This window comes from Antennarius striatus, chromosome 19 (genome assembly GCF_040054535.1).
Source record: "Antennarius striatus isolate MH-2024 chromosome 19, ASM4005453v1, whole genome shotgun sequence".
NCBI classification, from domain to species: domain Eukaryota; kingdom Metazoa; phylum Chordata; class Actinopteri; order Lophiiformes; family Antennariidae; genus Antennarius; species Antennarius striatus.
Window position 1 is genome coordinate 11,363,823 of NC_090794.1, and position 23,704 is coordinate 11,387,526.

At 39.1% G+C, this 23,704-nt stretch overlaps 1 protein-coding gene across 2 annotated transcripts in view; it reads left to right on the top strand.

Moving 5' to 3' along the window:
* The window catches only part of nkain2 (sodium/potassium transporting ATPase interacting 2), a 74,762-nt gene that overhangs the window by 45,103 nt on the left and 5,955 nt on the right, over positions 1 to 23,704 (top strand). For both annotated transcript variants that reach the window (XM_068342592.1, XM_068342593.1), the window contains exons 4-5: positions 7,379 to 7,579; positions 19,114 to 19,174. In XM_068342592.1, the coding sequence (XP_068198693.1) occupies positions 7,379 to 7,579; positions 19,114 to 19,174 (262 nt within the window). The remainder of the gene's footprint in view (positions 1 to 7,378; positions 7,580 to 19,113; positions 19,175 to 23,704) is intronic.

Here is a 23,704-nt window from a genome sequence, read left to right on the forward strand (position 1 = left end):
ACACACACACACACAAAGACAGTCTGCAAGGTCACTTCTGCTACTACACTTTTTAGCCACCACTTTCCTGCCTTACCAACTCCTCTACCAGCCACCCTACCCAGGAAGACTTCAGTTCATGACCCCATTCAGTTACTTATTTCAGTGAAATTGTTTAGAACCCTGTTTGTTTGCCATATCCAAGTTTTGCTTACGTGTCTAATGAAATTTAAATCGCAAAAGACACATAAGGTTCTTGTCGGGCCGTGGAGGCAAGATAAGGTGCACATCCTCCTTGACATTAATTTTAGTTTTAAGGCTGAGATTCATACCACATATCAGTCTGTCACACTCCCATCCTACATATCACTTGCTGCCGCACTATCTAATATAGCAGCAATGCCATAAAATTAAGCTTTAAAAAGATTTCTGATGTGGCATTCCTGACAGATTTGGAGAGGAGCATGTGGAGAGGGAACCGTCACCGTGTTACAAACACAAACTCCTAAATACACACACACACACACACATATGCACGTACAGACACACACACACACACACACACACACACACACGCGCACACACACTTAGACAGCTAACTGTCACTAGTCTCCTGTGTCATATAAAAGATGCAGCCACCCTCTGGGCGTCAGATGACACACAGATTCAGACACAGGAACACATACACCATACTCATCTGTCAGTCATTCACTGAGGGGGTGGGTTGCTGTGTGGGAACGTTGTCCCACATGCTTTTTTGCATACTGTATGTGTGAAAATGAGTGTATGCAAGTGTGCATGCGTACCTTTTGGTGTCTGTTTGCTGTGCCAGTAATTTGAGAACCTGTCATTTATTCTATTTGCTGGAAAAAAACCAACATGAAAGTAGTGTCATTTCAGGCGTCTAAAATCAGTCAACAAACACTCAATGTAGCAAGGATGGAGAGAGGCAGGATTGACTGAATGTGAAAGAAAGAAGGAAAGAAAGAAAGAAAAAGAAAGAAAGAAAAAATAGAAAGCAGTAGAAACAGAAACTGAAGTATTAAAGATTGAGGATAGAGAAGCCTGGCGTCAAGGGGAGAGAGAGAGACAGAGAGGTTCAGACAGGCGAAGGTATGATGGGAGTTATTGAAGATGACGTATGATGGGATTATGCCACGTGTGAATTACTGTCCTTTTCAAGAGAGGGGACTGAGACGTGTGAGGAGAGTGGGGGAAAAGGGGGGAAAGTATTCATAGAAACACATATGGTTAGAGTGAAAATACTTGAAGGAAGAAAGAGTTGTGTCTCAGAAAAAAAATGAAGATATCCTGTGGATATAAAGTTCAGTAGCTGTGGTGTATAGAAAGCTTTAGTGTTTGAAATACACGTGGTTTGGACCACTTTAAAGGATTGCCAATTTTCTTCCCTGCTGTATTCCTTCAGTGCTCTTGAGACAATGAATGGCAATGTCTTAAAAATTTAGTCACAGACGTTCAAGTAAAAAACAACGACCCTGATCCACAAAATTAAAGAATTATCCATGGCTGTGTTTGATCAATGAATGCAATGTGGAAATCATGGCATGAAATTTCTTCTCATAAAGGCACATCTCTTGTGGGGCATTTCTGCTCAACACTTTTATTGATGAAGCCCTTAGTTACTTTGTCGATTCAACTGTGTAGTTTTCAGAGTTTATTTTAGCAGCAGCTGACTGAGCACTGATTGATCATGTGCTTTGGAAGACAATGGATTTGATCGATTTGCCCAATGCCCTCACACTTATTCTGTTGTTGCCGGTGTTCATTTCAAGCCTTGATTCCAATAGATTTTCCTCTTCTATGGTTGAGGCAATGTTTATTTTAGTGAATGTTACATGACACTTGTTTAACTGCCTGGACTTTAAACCCACTAATTCTAATGCATACTTGTTCAATTGTTTAAATGATGCTCGACAGAACTCTATGAGGTTGTAGGATTATTTTTTTTAATCCAAACAATGACAGAAATGAAAGAATAAGATGTTCCCACCCTTCCAGGTTCAATGTTATTAGTATACTGTAATTACGATTAGGAATGCTGGTCTTGTATACATAATGCGGTACATAAGAAAAAGTTAATGGGAAAGATTTGCAAAACAAGAAATCAGAAACACACAAAGCAACATTTCCATTCATTTTGAGATGTGTTTTTGGCCATAAATGAATAAATAATCAATGCTAACTATCACGTTAGCTCCATGTTGGCATCTCAGATTTACTAGCGAAATATTTAATGCTTCTGCAGCTAAATTCATTTGCAAATGCCCATCATTTGGTGCCAAGTAGCATACAGGATTTTTTAAAATTCATCGTTTCTTCTTTTTTGGGTTTTCATTGAAAGCATCTGCCTGGAGTGGATCAAAGTAGTAAAATATGTTAAAATAAATAAATAAAGCATAGTCAATGAGCTAAAAGACACTAAAATGTGTTATTTAAAACAAGGAGACTGCAGAGATGGCTGTAAAATCTGTTTGTGTTCATTACTATAAGGGGTATTGTTCATCTATCGAATTTGTGTTTTGATCCATGTTGATTACAGCAGCTCCAACATGCAGCTGAAGTGTCCGAACATGCAGATATTCTTCTCTTTTTTTATTTTATTTTTCAAAAGATGTGACGAGAGGGGTTTCAAAAAACCAATCAACCCATTGAAAGCATGAATTACCCACCCACCCATTTCATGCAGTTATTAGATCCCACCTGGGGTATGGACAGCAGGCTACAATTAACTCACTATCCCAAAAGACTGAAGAGGTTAAAATGGGGATGTTGAGGTATTTGCTCAGAGATGATAATGGGTTTGGAGTGGTTAAGGTCAGGGTTAGGCTCTGGAATGGACTTCATCTTTATCCACCCCCCAGCACATAAATGCACACATTCAATTCCCCAAAACCCCCAACCAATTTGATAGGAGAGACGTGCTTTAGGCATCACGGGTTAAGGCTTCATCAAACACCCATGGGAAATCACAGCAAAACAATGTAGGGAGATGCAGCGTGACTGATGATATTGGTGTGAAATAAAACACACCAAGTGACACGCCGAGAAGGGGCAGACAGAGAAAATGATAGAGAAGTGGAACAACAGATAGAGGTTCAGTTAAATAGGGTGAATAATTAGAGAGAACGAAGCTGATATTGTCCACTCCCTCATCTTCAGCCCTTTAGTCTGATAACCCTTGTTCATTGTGGCTGCCTGCTGGATGGACTGAATGTCTGTCTGTCTGCCTGTCTGTCTATCTGTCTGCCTCACTTGATTTTGTTCACAGCTCAAGGTTTGATTTTGGGGTTGACTAACTGTTATTTTGTCAAGTTGTTTGTATTTGTTTTATCTTTTTTGAACAACCCTCAAATTCCACCCAGGGCAGCATCAGGGGGACGTTATATCTCCCACAGTGACAATCAAAGCATTTCAGGAAATACCGTTTTTATTTCCCTCCTCCATCCCTCCATCTCTTGGGACTTGAAGATAATGGAAAATGGGAAATTGAGGGAAAATTGAGAAAGAGAGAGCATGACAAAGAAAAGGTGGAGAGGAAGACAAAGGAAAAACAGATACGCTTCATTGAAGCGGCACCAACAGAGACAAAGACCTTTGAGCACGGGTGCCAGAAATTATAGTGTGTGTGAGTGTGTGTGCGTGCGTGCGTGTGTGCATGTATGTATTGGGGATGGGTGTAACAGTAGAAGAGGTGAGAAAGGATGTAAGATGTGAAAATGCAGTGGAACATCAACCAAGTTACCAAAAAAACTTTACACATGTAACACACACACACACACACACACACACACACACACACGCACGCACGCACGCACGCACGCACGCGCACGCACGCACGCACACACACACACACGCACACACACACACAGTTCTAGCTAGATCAGAGGCTACTCATACAAATAAACCAATATTCTTTTTCATCACGATAGAGATTAACATGTCAAGATTATTTTGAACAATGGCCATCATGATGGCGGGTTCAGTTTTGCAATGCTATAAAAATCAATGCATCAGTGCCGGGACACAACAACTGCAATTTCATTGTTTTGTATTCCACTGGTCATTATGGGATCTGCCCATATTCAGATCATTTGTTACAAAAGCAATATCTCTAAACACTGGTAGTATTGATTTTGGAAAAACTAGGCCTACTTTTCAAGTTGTTTTTTTATATAAATATATATCAGAGTACTTTTTAATTTACAGTATGGGGTAGGGGCCTGATGGGGTGACTTACTACCCTTGAATGAGTAGAACCCTGCTACACTAATCCCATTTCATATTATTAGTCTCTAGACTATAAGAAAGACCCTGTAGTCTCAAGCAGGTCATACACAGAAACAGTATGTCCAGTAACACCTCAGTAGAGGAGAAAGCTGATGTGGTGTGTTTCCTATCAACTTGGCAAAGTGAAACTGTGCAGAAAAGACATTATCACAAATGCCATTGAATTCACTTCGAACAAATTAATCATGACAACTGGGAGTGAATGAATTCAATGAAATTATCAAAAAATAAATAAAGTGAGCCTTCATTTAACAAGGTGGTGCTCATTCTGCCATCTGTAAGTTCGGGAATACTGAGGATAAATCTGAGAGCTTCACTAGTGCACAGAAGCAACACCAGTGTGAGGAGAAGGGCTGAGGCAGCAACAGGAAATCAGTGCAAGCAGAGCAGATCTGTCTGCAAACAGGGACGACCTGAGCGAGGGCACGGGATTGAAGGAACCCCATGATCAAATATGAGGTGACATCAGTGAGTCATGCTCATTAAAATGCTTCACACACCAAAAATGATTTCATGCTGGTTTATCCTTCCTGAGATTGAAAGAAGTTTCTTTATATTTGGTTCTGCTAGTAGTTACCACCACTAACGAACTACCCAGCTAGCCAGTGAGCACAGACACATCTGATATTTTTGCTGTCACAAAGTGAGAGAGCTACTGAATTAACAGCCATTACAATCTTTGCTTCAATGACACGTTGCCAAATTCAGCTATTTACCGATAATTACTTTTGTGTTTATGTGTGTGTGTTTGTTCAAGTGGCTCATTAGAAAAGCACTGATAGAGACTGTACTGAAATAATTATTGCCCCCTCCCAACTTCGTTTAACACAGAGGGAGATAGAGAGCAGTGAATGACAGAGAAACAAGAGGAGAAAATAAAAGACACAAAGGGGTGAAATATTTGGAGTAACTCAGTAAGAGACAGCTGAAGGGAGAGAGATGGGCGAGAAAGAGCGAGAGAGATTTAGAGAGATTTTACTCATTACAAAGAGGAGCACAACAGGAGAAGATGGCATTAATCAGAGCTCGGTGCTAATGAGGCATTTACTCATTACACCGAAATAGAGAGAGGCCAATGAAGAAGAAAGGGAAGAGAAGGGGGGGGGGGAGATAGAGAAAGAGAGACAACGGCATAAATTAATAGAGTCAAGTGTAGATGTGTAAGTGGGTTTGGTGAAGATAAAAACAAACTGGAGTAGAGAGAGTATTAATGTTTAAATGTCTTTAGACCCAAAGATCTCTGGTGGTTGTGTTTTTCAAAGATATAACTGGTGGACATTTTTAAGCATTCCTATCTTTAGTCATCACATTGCAGTTGATAAATGATCTAAAATGTCATTCTTAGATACTGTGGTTAATCTACCATGCAGACAACATAGTGGAAAAACCAGTGCACAAACTGGGAGTGAATAGGAACTGGTTGAATGGTTTTATTTATTACATTTTCCATGCCTTGGTACAAAAGATGTACCACCAGAGAATTAATTAGCAAATGAGGAGAGAGGTTTTTTCTTCTTGCTTTCAGCGTGCTTTTAAAGACCCATTAAAGCTTTTCATTGGACTAATGGCAAAACAGTACAGAGCAAATGTGTATGCATGACAATGTGGACTGTGTGCTTTAGTCAGTGAGTGTGTGTGTGTGTGTGTGTGAGTGTGGTCTGTGGAGTGATGTATGACTCTCCTCGCCATGTGGAGCTGTTAATATGTGCATTATTTAAAACAGGAAGCATGTCATAACTCACTCATTGTGCATCGTTCAGGGGTTTAGAATTAAACACATTAAAGAGGAGACAAAGCAGGTACCCCTGTGTACTAACTGCTGGGGCAGTTGCTACATCTTCTTTCCCTGCTGTGTTGGAAGTACAACCTAAACAGTGAAGGATAGTAAATATGTATTTACTTAATTTTTCTTTTTAGCTTTTATATCAATAAAAGCAGTTGTGATGTAACACAGCAGCATCAGCATCTAGCCTGACGTGAAAATCACATAGATCAAACTATGGAGATGAAGAAGATGCTTTTTAGGTGGTTATTTGACCGTGTCCCCATCTTAAGGTGGCATGTTAGCGTGCTAATACCAAAAAACAAGTCAGGCTGATGAGAATGTCATTAGTCTGGCTCATGTGTGTTAAATTCAAGGCCCGTGGGCGACATGTGGTCCACAGCATCATTTTATGTGACCCGCAAGAGCATAAGTCAGAGTGTCTAAAAATGAATGTAAACATACTTTCTGTGCAACTGCAATGTTTGTAACTTAGATTACACTGAGTTACATTTAGTTACATTTATAAGTTACATATGGCTCTTTGAAGACAGCCGTTATGCTGATGTGGCCCTCGGTGAAAATGAGTTTGATACCCCTAGTCTAGCTGGTATTTGGTCCTAAAAATTTAGTTAATTGTGGTTATTCAAAGTAAAGTCCACTGGGTTGATTTAAACCACTTTGGATAATCATGACCTGGATGAATGAGAACCTACAGACATTAATCATGGTTGTAGAGAAGAAGACATTGGGGTAAAAGTCTCGATAATTCATCTTCAGAGGACCTTAAATGTAGGACATAATTCAATCTGTGCAGTAGATAGCAGGGGTTTTTTTTCCTGATGACGTACTAGATTGTGCCATATTTGTCTTTACTGACTTATCACAGTTCACCACAGTTTCAGTAACATTTTATGTTTATGTCTTCTCATGGTCTGTCCTTACTCTCCTATGCTTGAATCCAAGATCCATGAAAAAATTAAATTTGAACCGGGCTCTCAACCAGGTCTCCTCATTTCATTCCTCTCCCATTCTTCTTCTTATTGCCCTCATCATAACCTTGCCTGTGTACATCTCAGATCTAATCTGAATGACTCCAGATCAGTTTAATTCTGAACCTGGATCTATTTGTAGCTCAGACAGAGCCCTCTCCGTGTCGGTCTGACAGACCTCACTGTGACAGTTTGTTCTCAATTAAAGCGTTGCTGCTACCTGCCCTGACATTCAGTCTGATGCCGCCTTGATCTGTCTCATGTCTGACGGTGTAATTCAGCTCTCTCTCTCTCTCTCTCTCTCTGTCTGGTTCTCCGTCTGACTCCTCCTTTCCAGGACTCTGACCTTGTTCTGACCTTCAATCTGTCCATGCATCGCTCCTGGTGGATGGAGAATGGCCCGGGGTGCAGAGTGACACCCATCAGCCCTCCTCCATCTTGGGCACCCGAGGACCACAGATATATATCTATATCTGGCTGCCTGATGGATTTTCAGTTCATAGAGGTGGCTCACTCCTCGCTGCAGATACTGCTGGCTGTAAGTATATCACCAGCAAAGTTGATCACCTTCAATTACAATGCATCGCTGCAGTTCAGCTTTTGGCTTTCAACAGTCTTTTAAAAGTCAGGAGTTATATTCACAGCAGGTCTGGTGGACGTTATTCAGGGTAGACAGGGTATTCAATTTTAGTTAGTATCTGAGTTCAGCTGTTGGAACTAGTGAGTTTTTTGTACTTATCATCCAATAATACCTGTGAGTCAGCAAATTATCCATTCCATCTTCACAAAGATGAATCTATCAACAGAGCTATGCTAACTATTTTTTCCTGTGCCTTCGGTGTTTTCAGACATTTTTGAAATGAATGAAGTTTTTTTTAATTGATTATTACATTCAGTGCAGCACTAAGTTTAACGTAGCATAAAGTGTAGCACCATCACAGCAGCTGTGGCCATAAATTATGCAAAATACTATAGGATCTTTAGGCTCCATGGAGTGCATACCTTCATTAACGTAGAATGGGATAAATAAGCTGCTTTCGAGATGCTTTCTATCTCAATTCTTACATGTGGGTCTCTTTTGTATTATCTCTTTTCATTGTTTACAAAAACAATTTCCTTCGCTCTGTCTTTCCTCCGCCTGTTTCTTACCCATGCCCTCACCATTTCTTCCTCTCCTGCACTGTCAAACTGTGCTAATTAGTGGGATCAAAAGAGACAGAAAGAGTGAGAGAAATAAAGAGCAGGAAAAAGGAATGCCTGTCTCTTTTCATCATAATCTTCCCTGCACTTTTGCTCTGCTTTTTGCAGGGTGCGCACGAATATTAATATCCAAGCAGTAAACAAATCAGTGCTTTAATACGGCCGTGTGCTTCATCACACCAGAGAAAGTCTGGAAGTGTGGACGTTTTCAGTGTGAATGTCCCTTCTTTTTCAATTTTCATCTTCCTCCCCCACTTAGCATGACTCTCTCTCTCTCTCTCTCTCTCTCTCTCTCTCTTTCTCTCTCTCTCTCTCTCTCTCTCTCTCTCTTCCTCACTCTATCACTCTTTGTGTGTTCTCTGCCAATCAATAGTGGTACTTATCGTATGGCTTAGTGCCAAGCCACCATACAGCTGTACCACAGTCTAGCTGTAATTGGTGTGTGGAAACACTGTCATGCTCCATGAGCACATACTCAACAGTCTGACTGGTTCAGTGGCTAACTGGCTGGCTGCTTAACTGTAATTGGTAGAAACACTGTCAGGGTCCTTAATAACATACATTCAACCAGTCGACTGCCTCACTAAGTGAGGGCCCAGGACTCTGAACTGGGCCTTTGCGTATTTACTGGCTAGCTGGTTAACGTTAAAGTGGGGAAACAACAAAGGGGGCATTTCCTGATCCTTTCCTGAAATAAAGACCCTTTTTTTGACAAACAGGATAAAAGCTCTTAAATAAAGATATGTCAGGACAGTGTGTAGGTAGAACAGCCTCCGATGCATTTCAGCTGTGAAGGTCTTCAACAGAGCATGTTTGTGTTTGCCTGGATGGTTAGATGGGTAGCAGATGGAATGGTTTGCCCACTGACTGTGAATTTGTCTGTCGTTTACTGCTACAGGTTCATCTGCTTTGGTGATTCTGATTTAAGAAATCCAGGGTCTTTGTTTATGTCTGAGATAAGAAAGTTAAGTTTGGTCTATCTATTAAAAATTATGTGTCCAGACAGTTCCTTGTGCACATGGTGTATTTTGTGCTCAATAAACTGGCTGTGGAGAAGATATATTGAGATGCCATAGTGGGAAAACACAAGCTGGCAGATTAACAATAATATGGGCTTAGTTTCATAAATGTCCTGATAATAGAAACTTGAAAGCTGTGCAAAGGAAAGATCAAGTATTTAACAGAGAATTACAGCAAATGTTATTCTGTTGGTTTCTTCAATGGAAATAAACTCAACCAGGATAGAGAAGGGCTTTCTGTTCTATAATCTTTTTGTTTCAGTCCTTGTAAACACACCTGTGAGTTTCGTCTCATGACATTTAAAAATGTCTGCCGTGCGACAAGTCCATTCTTAATACACTAAATAACGTGCAGCTGATTGGTTTGCTGTCTGACAGTGCAATGCTGGCTTTCAAGAGTTAAATGTCTTCAATTTCTGAGCAGCAAAACACAAAGGATCTTTCTTTACTCTTCAGTACACAGTGTGAAGATCTGAGCTGAAATAGAGCTTTCTCCAGGGAGACATCGAGAGTCCCCAGTGAAATGTCAGCAAATGATATTACTGCCTGACTACAGCATAGTGTGGGATGCACAAGTATGACTTCTATGCCCACATCTCTTTTTTTCTTCAGTTTTATTCTCCTAACAGATTCATAATTAAATATTCCACAACAAAAAACAACTAAGATGAGGCTTCCTGCTGGCTTTGTGGTACAGAATTCATGCTGGCAAATACTGTAATTTCAGTGATTAGCATAAATTTAACCAGAAGGGAGAACTATTTAGCACACCTACTGTTTTTTGTTGCTGTTGTTGTTGTTTTTGTTGTTTTTTAATCTGCCTCACAATTAGCTGGTGTCTTGTACAGGGTGTACCCTGCCTCACACCCATATGTAGCTGAGCTAGGTTCCAGCAGAACCGTGTCTCGTCTACAGCCGCAAAAAAAAAAAGAAATGAATGGACAGATGGACAGACAGGCGGATGAAGGATTATTTTTAAGTTTGAAAGTCCACCTCCAAACGCTCAGCACTCTGGCGTACGCAGATGAATAACTACTGTAAGACTGTGAAATGCCATTTGATGGAAACTATCTTTAACTCTATGCTGCTTGGGTTCATGTTACATTTGTTATCAACACAGAGAGAATATTCACAAATTAAAATCACTTTAAAGCTTCAGCGGTCTCAACACCCCTAATGAAACATCTTCTTCTCACACTGCCGGGAATAATCTTTCATTAGTTTACTTTGTGATTAATCAAACCATAATAATGTATTTACAGGAAATGAAATGTAACCCATTATCAGTAGTCACTGAGATGTTTCTATAAAAATCAGGTTTAACTTTGTGCTGGGGCCAGAGGAAGTCACTGGGATTCATCATCTGGAGACCATGAATGGACCATGAGACATGGCTGAACATGCAATCAAACAGTTTTTGTTAATGATGTAAAAAAATAAATATTTTTGTCAGCTATTTCTAATTTACTCCTACACATAGTCCCATGTTAAATAACCTGATTGGTCTACATCACATTTTGTCAACATTATCCCGTTTCTCTTGAGTCATGTTGTAGGTGTGACTATTATGGTCATATTGTGCACTGTGTTCATGATTCTGACAAATGAAACAAATATTTTGGTACTTTGAAAAAATCAAGGGTAGAGTGTCCATGTTTGTTCTGGCAAAGCCTGCTATTTTAATGTGAAATCAGTTCCCAACACTAATCAAATATTTTCTTGTACAGTACCTAAACCTGACCAGACAGTAAATAAAAAAGAAGTATGATGTTCTAATGTACAGTACAAACATAAAGTTTCAGCACAGTCCAATAGTCCCATTCAGCATAGTTTACAGAACACAACAAGATATGAGTGTTTTTCATTGATCTTCTCTTCCATAAGAAGATAATCTGTCAATATTTTTAAGGAACAATACAAGATTGCACAGGTTTACAATTTAACAGAATAATTGTTGTATGAAGAAGAACTGAGAGAGTCTTTAGGTTCCCTTTGTCGCTGTAAAGAAACAAATCCAGTTATTGGTGTATAGAGAGTTGTTTTTGGTTAATTTTTGTGACTTAATCAAATGTGACATTGTTTTAATTGACCACAGATCATTATTTCATGGGGGTTACGTTGTGTTTATGGAAAACATCTCTGGGATCAGATGTGTTTTCAGAGCTCTTGTTATTCAAAGATCAGGGAAGACAAAAAAAAATTAAACTGTGCCTGAGAATTGAATGTCAGTCATCCAAGACAGCCTCTGTGCTCTACAACACTAATCCTATATTCGCTGAATGGGTCAATCCTTTGTTTTAAATTAAAACAACAACATCCTGAATCAATTCAACAACAAGGAAAACAGCAGCTGAAAGATTTCTGCATTTGAGAATCATGATTTCAGAGGATTTGAGTGTGAGCGCTTTCGGTATTGGATTTTACTTTAGATTAATTTGTTGTTGCTGTGAGGTTTATGCAGGATTACACAAGCATCAAAAAAATCACACATTTTGATGAAAGTGATTAGATGTAATTATTGATTATAGCACCACAGCAATATTCTTAATGCAGTTCTGAGTGGCTGACTAAACATTTTCATCACATATAATTTACAGACCTCAAAGAGGAGAAAAGCAACAACATTAATACATTCCATTGAATGAATGTGACACCTTCTTTACAACATAATCTATCTGCTGCAGAGGGATGCAGTTGTAATAGATCCTTTCATTTGAGATGAATACATTTTCATGATAAGGCAATAGATTCAGCAAAAATGAGATTATTGCACGGACAAACAACAACCCCACAAAAGATTGCTCATAAACGTTGTGAATGTTGTGGGCATAAAGACGCGGGGGCGATAAATAATTAATGTCAAGTCTAAGTAACGCCATGAGCCTCTCAAGTGTTGGTCCTGCGTAAGTTTTGAGATCCTTCCAAATGTTCAAACCCAGAGGGAGATGAGGCGGTAGCGTCAGCACTTTCTATTGTGACTGGTTTGGCAAAATGCAACCTTACCTTCCTTCTCCGTGAAGGACAAACCGCGTCACTGGTTGACTGACCTATTACTGCCTCCCCATGGTATCAGTGCTTACTTATCTTAAAGGTCTCCTCCCATAATGTTTCCCCTAGATCTTTGTACTCAGGCTATGCAGAGCACATACTGCAGGCTTTCCCTTCCTTATCATACAGCTGTTTGACATTCAACTAATTTTCCCTGCGGTCGTTTCAAGACTTCCAGGTGTTATTAGAGTCTTTGCTAAGGAAGCATGTGGTGAACCGTCATTGTAAGAGAGATTGAAGTTTCAATTATTGTTTTTTAATTTGATGGTGTTTTCCTACCACATGGCAAATGTAAACTTAGACTTTAATGGGATTCTTTATCATAATCAGCAATGGTGCTAAAGCATTAAATCCTGTAATGCCCAAATATCTCCGTCCTGTATGTTACCTTATATCTCTGAAGACTGATAAGAAAAGCCAGTGGCCAATTTAAAGCTTTACTGTAATTACTTCCACCAAGGAGGGTCTGTTTCTACAGCCATCTGTTTATTTCTTTACAAGATTGCACAAAATGTACAGGATGGATTTTCATTCAAGTGGATTACCTGTATTTGGAAATGTGGCAAGTAAGAACCCGTTTAATGTTCATAGGTTCCAGATAAGCAGACAGATGCAGGACTTCTTTTTTTTTTTATTTGAGAGAACATTGAGAGAAAGAGCATTTTTTAGCATTTTTAAAATCAGCTGGTTATTAACTACTCGGATAAAATTTCATGAAACCTTTTGGAAGAGTTGAGCGAAGAAGGAACCATTGAATTTTTATGTAAATTTTTTAAAACTTTCTTTGATACTGCATTTGTTGGTTAGAATTTGAATGGAAAAAGGTTTAGTTTAATTAAAAGTGACTGTTGGGTCTTGTTGCAGGTTGGCGTTCTATTGATTGCATCTCTTGCCGTTTCCTTTATTTATTAACTGTTCAAGGTAAAAGTTAATGTGTTACTGGACTCATTTATTTACTGTTATGGTGTGGCACTTAAATGTCAATATCTTGTCATTTAGTTTGGTGGTTTTGAGGGAAATTAATGGATTTCTGATGATTGTGTATCAGTGCTACAGTCTGGATTAATTTCAATGAATGGCTGAGAGCTCACCTTTATAAGTAGAGCCATTGTGACCTCAAAAGCTTATTTATCTGTTGGTTTATGACTAAATGTCTGCAAATCTAATGACATTCCCTTCAGCCTCATTGTGCTTAAATAGTTATTATCAAGTGTGTGCGTGCTAAAAGCATAAACAAAGATGGGAATATAATTGGGATACATTTGTTCAACAGGAGAGCGTATCTGCAGATCTGAAAGCTCACATTGTAGATATATTTAGATATAAATCTTGAGTGTGGTTCTGTTAGCAGGATTGGATTAGATCTGGAGTTTGTCCCTGAGGGTTCATTTAGGGGCTCCATCCTGGTCTTCATGGATGATGTGGGTTAAAATGGTTTCTCCACATTGTATTATGTATTATTAATTGCGACAAATGAAACTTCGCTCTTCTCTTATCATTTTATACAAGTGTTTATGGCATTCTGTTCAAGCTGTGAAAGGCAAAACCCCAGCAACATTCCTCCTCCCTGCCTTTAGATCACACAAACAGGTTTTTCTGACTTACCCTTGCTCAACTAGCCATATCGTTTGTCATGGCAACAAGCACCTCAAAGAACAGTATGTTAAAGAAATTAGAACATTGTCATTCCGCCTCACGGGATAACATTCATCAGTGTGCTCCTAAAGCCATATGAAAATTGGTTCTGCTTTAAATGAAGTATGTGGTTATGGGGGACTCAGCAGTGAACCTGAAGTTATTTCTTGTCAGGCTTATCAACTTGGGAATATTTAAATTTTCACCTCTCACACCAAACAGCGTGTAATTTCATTGTGGCCAGTCCACACATTATATGAATGAAGGAACCAGAGAAACCTGTCAGCTGCTTGTTTTAATTCAACCATTGCAGGAGGAAGCTGCAAAGCAGAGAGGACATCTTTACAACAACTGAGAGGGACCACTAATCAGATAAATTATTTTATCACGTTTGTACATCTTGCACAATTACGCAGTGTCAGTCCTCATTTTTAATGTTCATGACTCATCACTCCTGAATGTTTTTCATGGAAGGAGGAAATCAGAGCACCCAGAAGAAATTAAAGGGAAGAACATGCCAAGGTCCTCCAAGATCCTCTGGTGGTTTGAGTCTGAGCTCTAGTAATGTAATAAACTATTGTAACTATTACATCTCTATCTCTGCTGAATGAATTTTATTCTCGAGGGGGTAGAGGCTAAGCCAAGCTTTAATCCACTGAGGTATTCACCACACTGACTTGAATGACACACTGATGCACTTCCTGGTAATCAAGTCACACGCCACTTTATGCTTGATTACCATTATATTTTCATTAAATTTCTCAGTTAACTCAAGCAGTAAACAATTCAGAGTTGAGAGTTTTTTTTAAAAAACTGTTAATGCTGTTAATGCTAACTTATAGGTATTCTGTAATCTACATTGTTGGCTTTAACTTTCAACCTGATCCCAATCAGTGTCAATGTTTGCAAACGTCCCCATGCACATAAATAAATTGTGCATTAGTCACCTTCTCAGAAGTTCACTTAGATGTGGATAAAAGAAGGATGAAAAGCTGCAGACAACTCCCCAACAAGACAAATCCAACATCAGAGCAAACTGTTCACTTAGTCTTGTGTCAAAAAAGGGAACTACAGTAGTCAGACTACATAGTGGTTGCTTGTATCTATGAATGTTTGTAAGTTGGATGTTCGTACCTTGAAGACTACCTGTATATCTGCCATTTCCCTTTATCTGGATCCATGCCAGCATTTTACAAGATCAGTGTTTCCGCTGCCCCATCATTCTTCCATGTTTTGCATAAATCCATCCAGTAGTTTTTGCAGATCCTGCTGATGAACAAGCCCACCCGTTTGACACTGGTGAAAACCCTACCTCCGAGACTCAGGTGGAAATCTGATTTTCACATTATCTTACATACATATCGGATAACTGACAATTAAATTGATTATTCACACCACTCCCAATTTTCTTAATTTTTTTTTTTTACCTTTTCATTGTTTTAAAACGTGTGCTTCACAGTCTAGTTTACACTTTTCAGTCTACTGGAAAGTGGCTGCAGGCAGCAAAACTGAAACCCAGAACACCAGTAATAAGCTGAAGATAAGGCGCATAGACAGTACAGCCCCATAGTTCATATTGATGCAGCCCTGCTATATTATATGGGTTCCGTCAGATCTCGAAAAGATATGATCAGAATTATTGTAAACAGGATATTATGTTTACATGCAGCAACAGCAAAACAGGATATTTGAGTATCCCAAATATAAACAGGATATTGATGCGCAGTGCAACACACTCTGCCACAGCTGATCAAATGTTCTCTATTCCAGGGTGGCACAGCTCTCTGCGCTCTATTCAGTGCTACAAACAAAACTGCACCCAAAAGCCATTTTCAGAGGCAATGAGCCTATAGAAGACAGAGCAAGCTCCGGATCAGCTGCTATTGCATGTGACAGAAAACCTACCTCCAAACTCCTGACAGTCTATTAAACAACATCCTGACTTTGTAATATTTAAAATGTCTTTGCTTGAACACCAATGGTAAATCAGTGGACATGAGTTCACAACAGATATTCTCATAATGCAGTCAATCACCATTGGTGAGGAGTGTAATATTTCAGTCTATCTTTGAAAACTCCTGCAGCACCAATTTCAAAAAGTTGAGATGATCTATGAATGTGACAACAGAACAATTCTGAAAAATACTAAAATGTACTTCATCAATATTATTGATTTTTATAAAACTAGGATTATTTTGAATTTTATGGCAGGAATAACTCTCAAAATGTGGAGAAAGTTGCAGCAAAAGACCTGTGGAAGCTCTGAAACCAACTGTTTGGTCCATTCCCACGTTGAAGAGTTTCATTTGTGACAGATATGGTGAAGTATAAAAGGGATGTCCATCAAAGAGAAAGAGAGGTTCTCCATTCAGGAAAATCAAAGTGGGAAGATAGTCCAACAATTTCAGAATAGTGTTTCAACATGGGCAGCACAATGTTTTTTGTTCTCTCCGTGTGCTGAAGGCCAAACAATTACTGATTGCCATGACTTCAGAAGATGAATGAATTAATGAATGAATGAATGAATGAATGAATGAATGAATGAGTGAACATGCATCAATAAATCTAGAATTCATTATTAAGAAGTCTGCAGAAGTGTATGCATGAAAAGAGCAAGGAGTAAAGCTAACATTGTACAACTGTGACCTTAATGTGTTGAAAAGAACCCAGCCTAACCTAGTGATTCTATGAAACACATAAATGTATGGACTCTGGAACACTTTTAAAAAAAGCTGTTGACAAACAATATTTCACTGCATCTTAAAATGAAAAAACTCCACCATGCTGTCTGTTAGTTGTAAATCAGAACAACCCAGACATGCTGCCAACTTTTCTGAGCCTTGAGTTCATCTAGGATGGACTGGTACCGAGTGGGATAGTATTGATGGTCTGATGAGACCACATTTCATATAGTTTTTTTTAAAATCATTGGCATAATGTCCTCTGAGCAGAAGAAGAAAAAGACCATCTAAATGTTGCAAAGTTGATGATATGGGGGAATATTATGGACAATGGCATGGCTAACACACACATATACTGTATGAAAGCATCACAATGGTGAAAGTCACATACAAGGTGGGAAACAACATATCCTGGCAAACAGACAGTGTCTTCATCATGGACATCTCTTTATTCCACAAAGACAATGAAAAACCTACTGTTGCCTACAAAAGCAAGGCTTCAGAGTTACATGGTCCCGATGCAGGCCTGGTGCTGCAGATTAGTTTTACAAGGGAGGAGACCCTGGACAGCTAAGCAGCTCAAGTCATGAAATTGTACCCAAAGCTGCAGTTAGGGTTCCCTCTTCCCAAACACTTACCAGGAGCTGTTAAAAGAAAAGATGATGTAACATACACAGGTAAACATACCCTGTCACAAATATTTTGAGAGGTATTGCTTGTTTTCTCTTTTACTTTGCCATGGGATGGGGGAATTAAGGTGATGCTAAAGGTTGCTTGTCTTCTCCATTGCATATCCCTAACAGCTTGACCCACTCAAGATGATGTTGTAGAGTGTTTTTGGGAATGTTGATATACTGTATGTCACCTTTAGATGTCTCATGTTTGGCATTAAGGTTGTAGACTACCAAAATTGATTGCCTCATCCCTTACTATCCCCATGGTGATACTTGGTCTGTTGTCTAGTTCAAGTGTTTGTCTCAAACTTAAGTAAATATTTCCCCAACAGAGCAAAGTGCTATATTTCTATGACTCTTCTACTTGTCAATGACAGAGTAGGCATGGAGAGAAATAGGGGGAGAGAGAAAAATAATGAAAAGGTAAGCAAGAGAAAAGGAAGGAAATGGAGAGAGAGAGGCAGAAAGTATGAGAAAAGGAATGAGCAGAGAGGTGCTTTGGGTGCTGAACATTGTTTAGACTAAATGAGGTCAAGACCTTGAGATATACACTGAATCTCAAGTGTAGTTGCTCACATTTGCAGCTCACTGTGTGTTTAGGTGCTTGTGTGTGGCTGTGTGTTTGTGTGTAGCCAATAGAATACCAACCAGGTCCGTGTCATTTTTCTTACACTTAAAGCTTCATTTGAACAATAAGGTCTCTTTATCGAAGGTAATACGTTACTTTAATGCCTCATTTAAACACACATACCTCCATCACTGTCTGCCTGTTTGCCTGCAATATTCTTCTTGCTCTCTGTCTTTCCTCCTATATCACTAACGAGTAATAAGTTCACTAGCTGACCTTATGTTGAACATATCTTCCTGTTTATTTGCGCTTATCAGCCACCTCCTTCAGGTTGCCTTGGAAACAAACAGCCAATGGGAGAGAAGATGAGAGAGCAAAGGTGTTCCATTTGTGTGGATTGCTTTATAACTGTCCGAACACCACACACATAAACACATTTCATTATTTTTTGTCACAGTGATGAATAAATGCAACACAGTAGACCCTGAAAATGCAACACAGTAGACCCTGAAAAACCCAACGTGAGGCTGATTTTGTTTCCATGTTTGTGAATAACTTCAAGTGGAGGCTCAGCTCTAGGACAGAACAGAGTGGGGTGCACATCTGAGCTTCAATCCTGACTCAACAGAGTCCTGTCAGAGTGGGTGGTGACAAGAGGCTTTCATTTTGACGACAGCAGTAGGAAACTATAAACCCTGGCATTGTAATGCTGGAGGAATGGGATAAACTCACAATTCAACAATCTCAATCTCACTAATGTTAACCCTCAGACACGATAGCGGCAATTTCTGTAGTAGTTTAAAGTGTGGCCATATGTTTGAACAGTATCAATACGATTAAACACACTGTGTGTGTGTGTGTGTGTGTGTGCGTGTGTGTGTGTGTGTGTGTGTGTGCGTGTGTGTGCGTGTGTGTGTGTGTGTGTGTGTGTGTGTGTGTGTGTGTGTGTGTCTGTGTGTGCGTGTGTGTGTCTGTGTCTGTGTGTGTGTGTGTGTGTGTGTGTGTGTGTGTGCGTGTGTGTGTGTGTGTGTGTGTGTGTGTGTGTCCATTGATTCCGGTGCTCTATTTTATAACAAAATACCATGGTACTGTTCCGCTCCACTTATACCAACACCTATTTTCTCTCTGCCTGCTCCAGCTATTTGTTGCTTCCATGCTTTCTCTGAAATATGTGTATCTGTCTGTCTGTCTGTCTGTCTAAAAAAAAGTGTAACCCTTCTGTTGTTTGTTGATCTCTTTGTCTCTAGTTGATGGGGTTCATCTACGCCTGCTATGTGGTCAAGCTCATTTCAGAAGAGGAGGATAGCTGTAAGTCATGCACCTACACTCCTTACACACACACACACACACACACACACACACACACACACACACACACACACACAAAAACACACACACACACACACACACACACACACACACACACACACACACACACACACACACACACACACACACAAATAGATTTGTTTTGGGGGGGGTTTGCCCCACACTATGAAACCAATTTAGGACAACTTCAAATTTCAGGCTAATTTGCTGCTCTAGATATCCGAGTTCTGAGGCAAACGCAAACTGTGCTTTGAAGAAAGCGAAGCTTTAGTAAATGTCATTCATTCAGATCATATATCTTTGAAGGATATAGTAAAAATGTTCATGTTACAAGGTTACCATAAATAAAATGTAGAATGTTTGGACAATGCTCAGTCAAACTGACCCGTGACATCTGGATGTATCAGACGTTAGACAGACCCGTCATGCAGGACATCGAGTGGGTTGACAAATAATCCAACTGTTGAGGAATTCCTCTTTCTACTGAAGATTTATAATGATTCTGCACAAAGCACGTCACTTGAATTGGGGGACACATTTTAAACTGGTTAATAAAGGTTTTTGCTTTGATATAGTTTATTGTGCTATTAATTAATTTTTGTTTCATTTGAATTAAATGTCCGTCAAAGTTACATTCTTTTTTACAGTGATTTTGGAAATATTAAAAACCATACAGTATACAATAGGTATGTAACGTGGAGTTCACATGACACCATGAACTGCTTTACAGTCAATATTTTCTTGTTCAAATAAGGGGAGATACTGGAAACTCAATGCTCATCAATTTCATCAACTATTTTCAATCTGCTGCTAATTAACTTGGCAATTTTGCATAAACTCAAAAATGTGGTTGAAATAACTTTTCAAACAAGAAAAAATTTGTCACAAAATGAAATGAATGGCCATGACATTTGCTCTTTTCTGTTCACATATCTGGTACATCTGAGTCCAATGTCCTGCAGGTTCAGTTTTTGCATCTGCTTTCTGTCCATCCCTCTCACGACTTTTCATTTTGTTCATTGCCCTCCAAAGGAAATAGCGGGTTTGAATGAATTCTTCACAGACTGAGGGGTCTCTTAGATGAATTTAAAGTGATATTTGTAGCCTCCAGATCTGGCAGCCGACAACTCATTTATTTACAGCAAACACGTGTGGAAAGATGAGAGAGATATGAAGGATGATGAGGGCGAGGTAGAGATATGCAGGATCAAAGTTGTCCTGCTCGCCCACATATTTACCGCTTTCCACCACCATCACCAAGCAATAGCTGCAGGAAAAATCTAAAAGCATGAAGTGAAAAAAAAAAAGAAAAAGAGATCACCCATAGTTCAGTAGTTCATCTCATCAATACAGTTTATTGGAAAAAAGGCAATATTTACGACCATATAGTAAACATTTGACAGTTAAAATTAATTTAATTTGAAGAGTGATAACAGAATCAGATGAGTCAAGTCTCTGCTTATGGCATTTCGGATGCAGCGCATGTCTCTGAGCATTAACTTGAATGAGCTCATTTACCTGAGGCAATTAGTTTAGTTATTCCATTAAAGTAGATGCAGCTGTTCTCCGGGAGGATCAATACCCAAGCATGTCTTATTCAACATTGAATAGAGGACGCTGTTCACAAACACATAAATATTGATGTGTAATAAATGCAGACTATTTTGAACTAGACACATTTCCTGCTTTCCTTCCTGCCCGCCCAGAGCAAAGTGGGGATTGAGATTGACGGGATAAATGATTTCCATCTGCTATAAAACTGAAGGTCAACAGTACATACAAGCTCCCAGTAGCTACTCATGCGATAAAAACTACCTCTGCGTTTGCTGAGGTCACAAATAAATATCATAAGCGGTTTGTTAAAATGAGAGAATGAAGAATTACGTAGCGCAACAGCCATACTACTTTTAAATTGTTTCTTTTAACACTACATTTTAATAAGCATAGCGAGACCTAAATGCCACTCGTTCTATAGCTGAATAATTAATGTCCAACATTTATCATCTGGCCTTTGCTTAGCTACTGCTTGTTGGCTTTTAGCCCTAATAGTGCGTATTTCTGCTTTTTTCTTCTTCTTTTTTTTACCCCCGAGCAAGAATCTGTTGAAACTAAACAGTAATTTCAGATGAGATGAGTAAAATATTGCTTTAAGACATTCACTTGTTAAATCCGTCTTATTTTCTCTGTAGCAACTGACACTTTGAAATATCATTTGTCAAATTTTTTGTTTTGTTTTGTTTTGAAGCTCATGGCAATTTTCTCCATCAGCTTCTCACTGTGACTGAAGGAGTCTTATGCAAACACACAGTTTCTACCAAAGGAATGCTGATTCCATATTAGAGGCAGGTTGAGTTCAGAAGGATGATGTCACAGTGTGCAATATTCCTGTGCACCTCAAAGGAGTTTAACGGTTGATTCTCATGTTGCCAGTAGGGGGCGTACAATAAGAAATAGTGTTTGGGAGCTGGAGCCTAGCATCACATGAACAAACACATTCATACTCGTTCGTTCCTACAGGAAATTTAAAGCTACCAGTTCACCTCCATTTTTGCCATTGGGCTATGCAAAGAAAAAAAAAGTATGAATGTGGAGATAACATTCAAACTGCAAACAAAGGCACGGCGTTGTTGTAAATACAAGAGTTATTTGTTGTGAACATACCAGTTATTTCTGCCTATTGTAGAGGCACAAGTGTTAACAAGCTTCAAATTGAGGTTGAGGCCATTATTAAGGCTTAATAAATACATACACAACAGCAGCGTTTTGTCACATGAATTGTTTTTATTGGACAGAAATATAATTATGTCCATAATAATATTGGGATGCATTGTATCTTCACATTGCTTAAATATGGATGCAGAAAGTCCTCCTGCATGATAATGCAGTCTTACAGACTAAACAGGAATCAGGCAGCTTGCTGGGGAATGTGCCTCAGGTGAGGAAAACTCACTGAGGACCGATGAAGATTCTGAGTTGCTGAGAAAGCTAATTACTCTGATAATTATTCTGTGCGTGCATGTGTGTGCGTGTGTGTGTGTGTGAGATTAATCGTAATCGACAGTATTATCTTACTCACATGCGTCGGATGGATTCTTATCAAATTCATGAGCAACATGTATGCAGATGCACAAAACCTTAGAGATTACTGTCGATGGTGAAAACTAGAAAACAGATAAACATCAGGTGAATTTGAAAATTGCTGTTTTAGATTTTTACAGATTCTACTGCAGCATGAAACGTCTGTAGCGAATTGCTTATTTTCCTGCATGCTCTCTGGACAAATCTATTCCATATGAATAACATATCTGAGTTTTTAAATTGGCCTGCTACAGTTTGACAGGCAGGCACGCTCCTGTTCAAAGAGTCAAGATTGGCAGAAAGTCTGCTGAAACATTTTACTGCAGGATGAATCAGCAGGACACCCCTACCGTTCACACCGGGCCATTCTTCCACAAGAGGATCCATGCAATGACGGAGTCCATCAAGCATAGACAAAGCCTCCACATTGTCTGTGCTGAACAGCCCTAATGAGCCGAGTGATCATAAAATTCACAATGTTCCAGGGTTCCTAGGAAAAAGGCTGACAGACAAAGAAGATCATCTGCTGTCTTGTGTGCTGGAATGCAAATATAAATGCATTAATAACAAGTAAATAGGCTTTAGGGAGACATGTGAGAAGACACATTTTACATTAGGTGCTATATGATAATATTTAATAACATCAATATAATTAAAAGAAAGTCATTTGAGGGCATATCCCTTGATCCACAGAGTTTACAGCTCTTAAAGACATTTCCAGACTTTATTTCTCTATTGATATAATATTCATCTTGTCTGATGGTTTCTCAAAACCAATTAGAAGCTGTTGGTGTCATATTAAGTAGTGCAACACAAGGTTATTAGCTTTCAAGCCAAGATTCAGTTCACAGGACACCACCACTCTCAATTATGTCCTTTGACATTAAAGCAATTATCTTAGCTTAGCATAGATAGAGCTTAGCCTGACTTTATACTTTTATACTCGCTTATGTTGCGCCTTCATATTCAATTTATCTCAAAGTAGAAATGCAAATACTGTATAGATAGATTAAAACACCTAGCGGCTCAATGGTTATTAATTCACATTCAGTTTAGAATTTATGAGGGTTTTTTTGATAGGTATACAAAAGTTTTATCAGTGAATCAGAGAATTTGTTGAAAATCAAACCCAGACTTCCACCTGATGTTTAAACTTATATATCCCACCTTACTGTAGCCTAAAGGTATTCTTAAAGGTGCTTTAATCTATTTGGTGAAAGTTAAATTATATATTATACCCCATGTTATGAAGCCCTGCCAAATAAAACGGAAATGTGCTACTGATCAAGTGAAAGAAGTACCTTTTATGAGCTCGACAACATCAAAGTAAAATAAAAATCATGCCGTCTTTTCTTCAGAAGTCCGGGCTCTCTGCCTCAGCTTTTGGAGAGCGACCACCTGCTGGCAGCTCAACCCAGGAGTCTGTCGAGA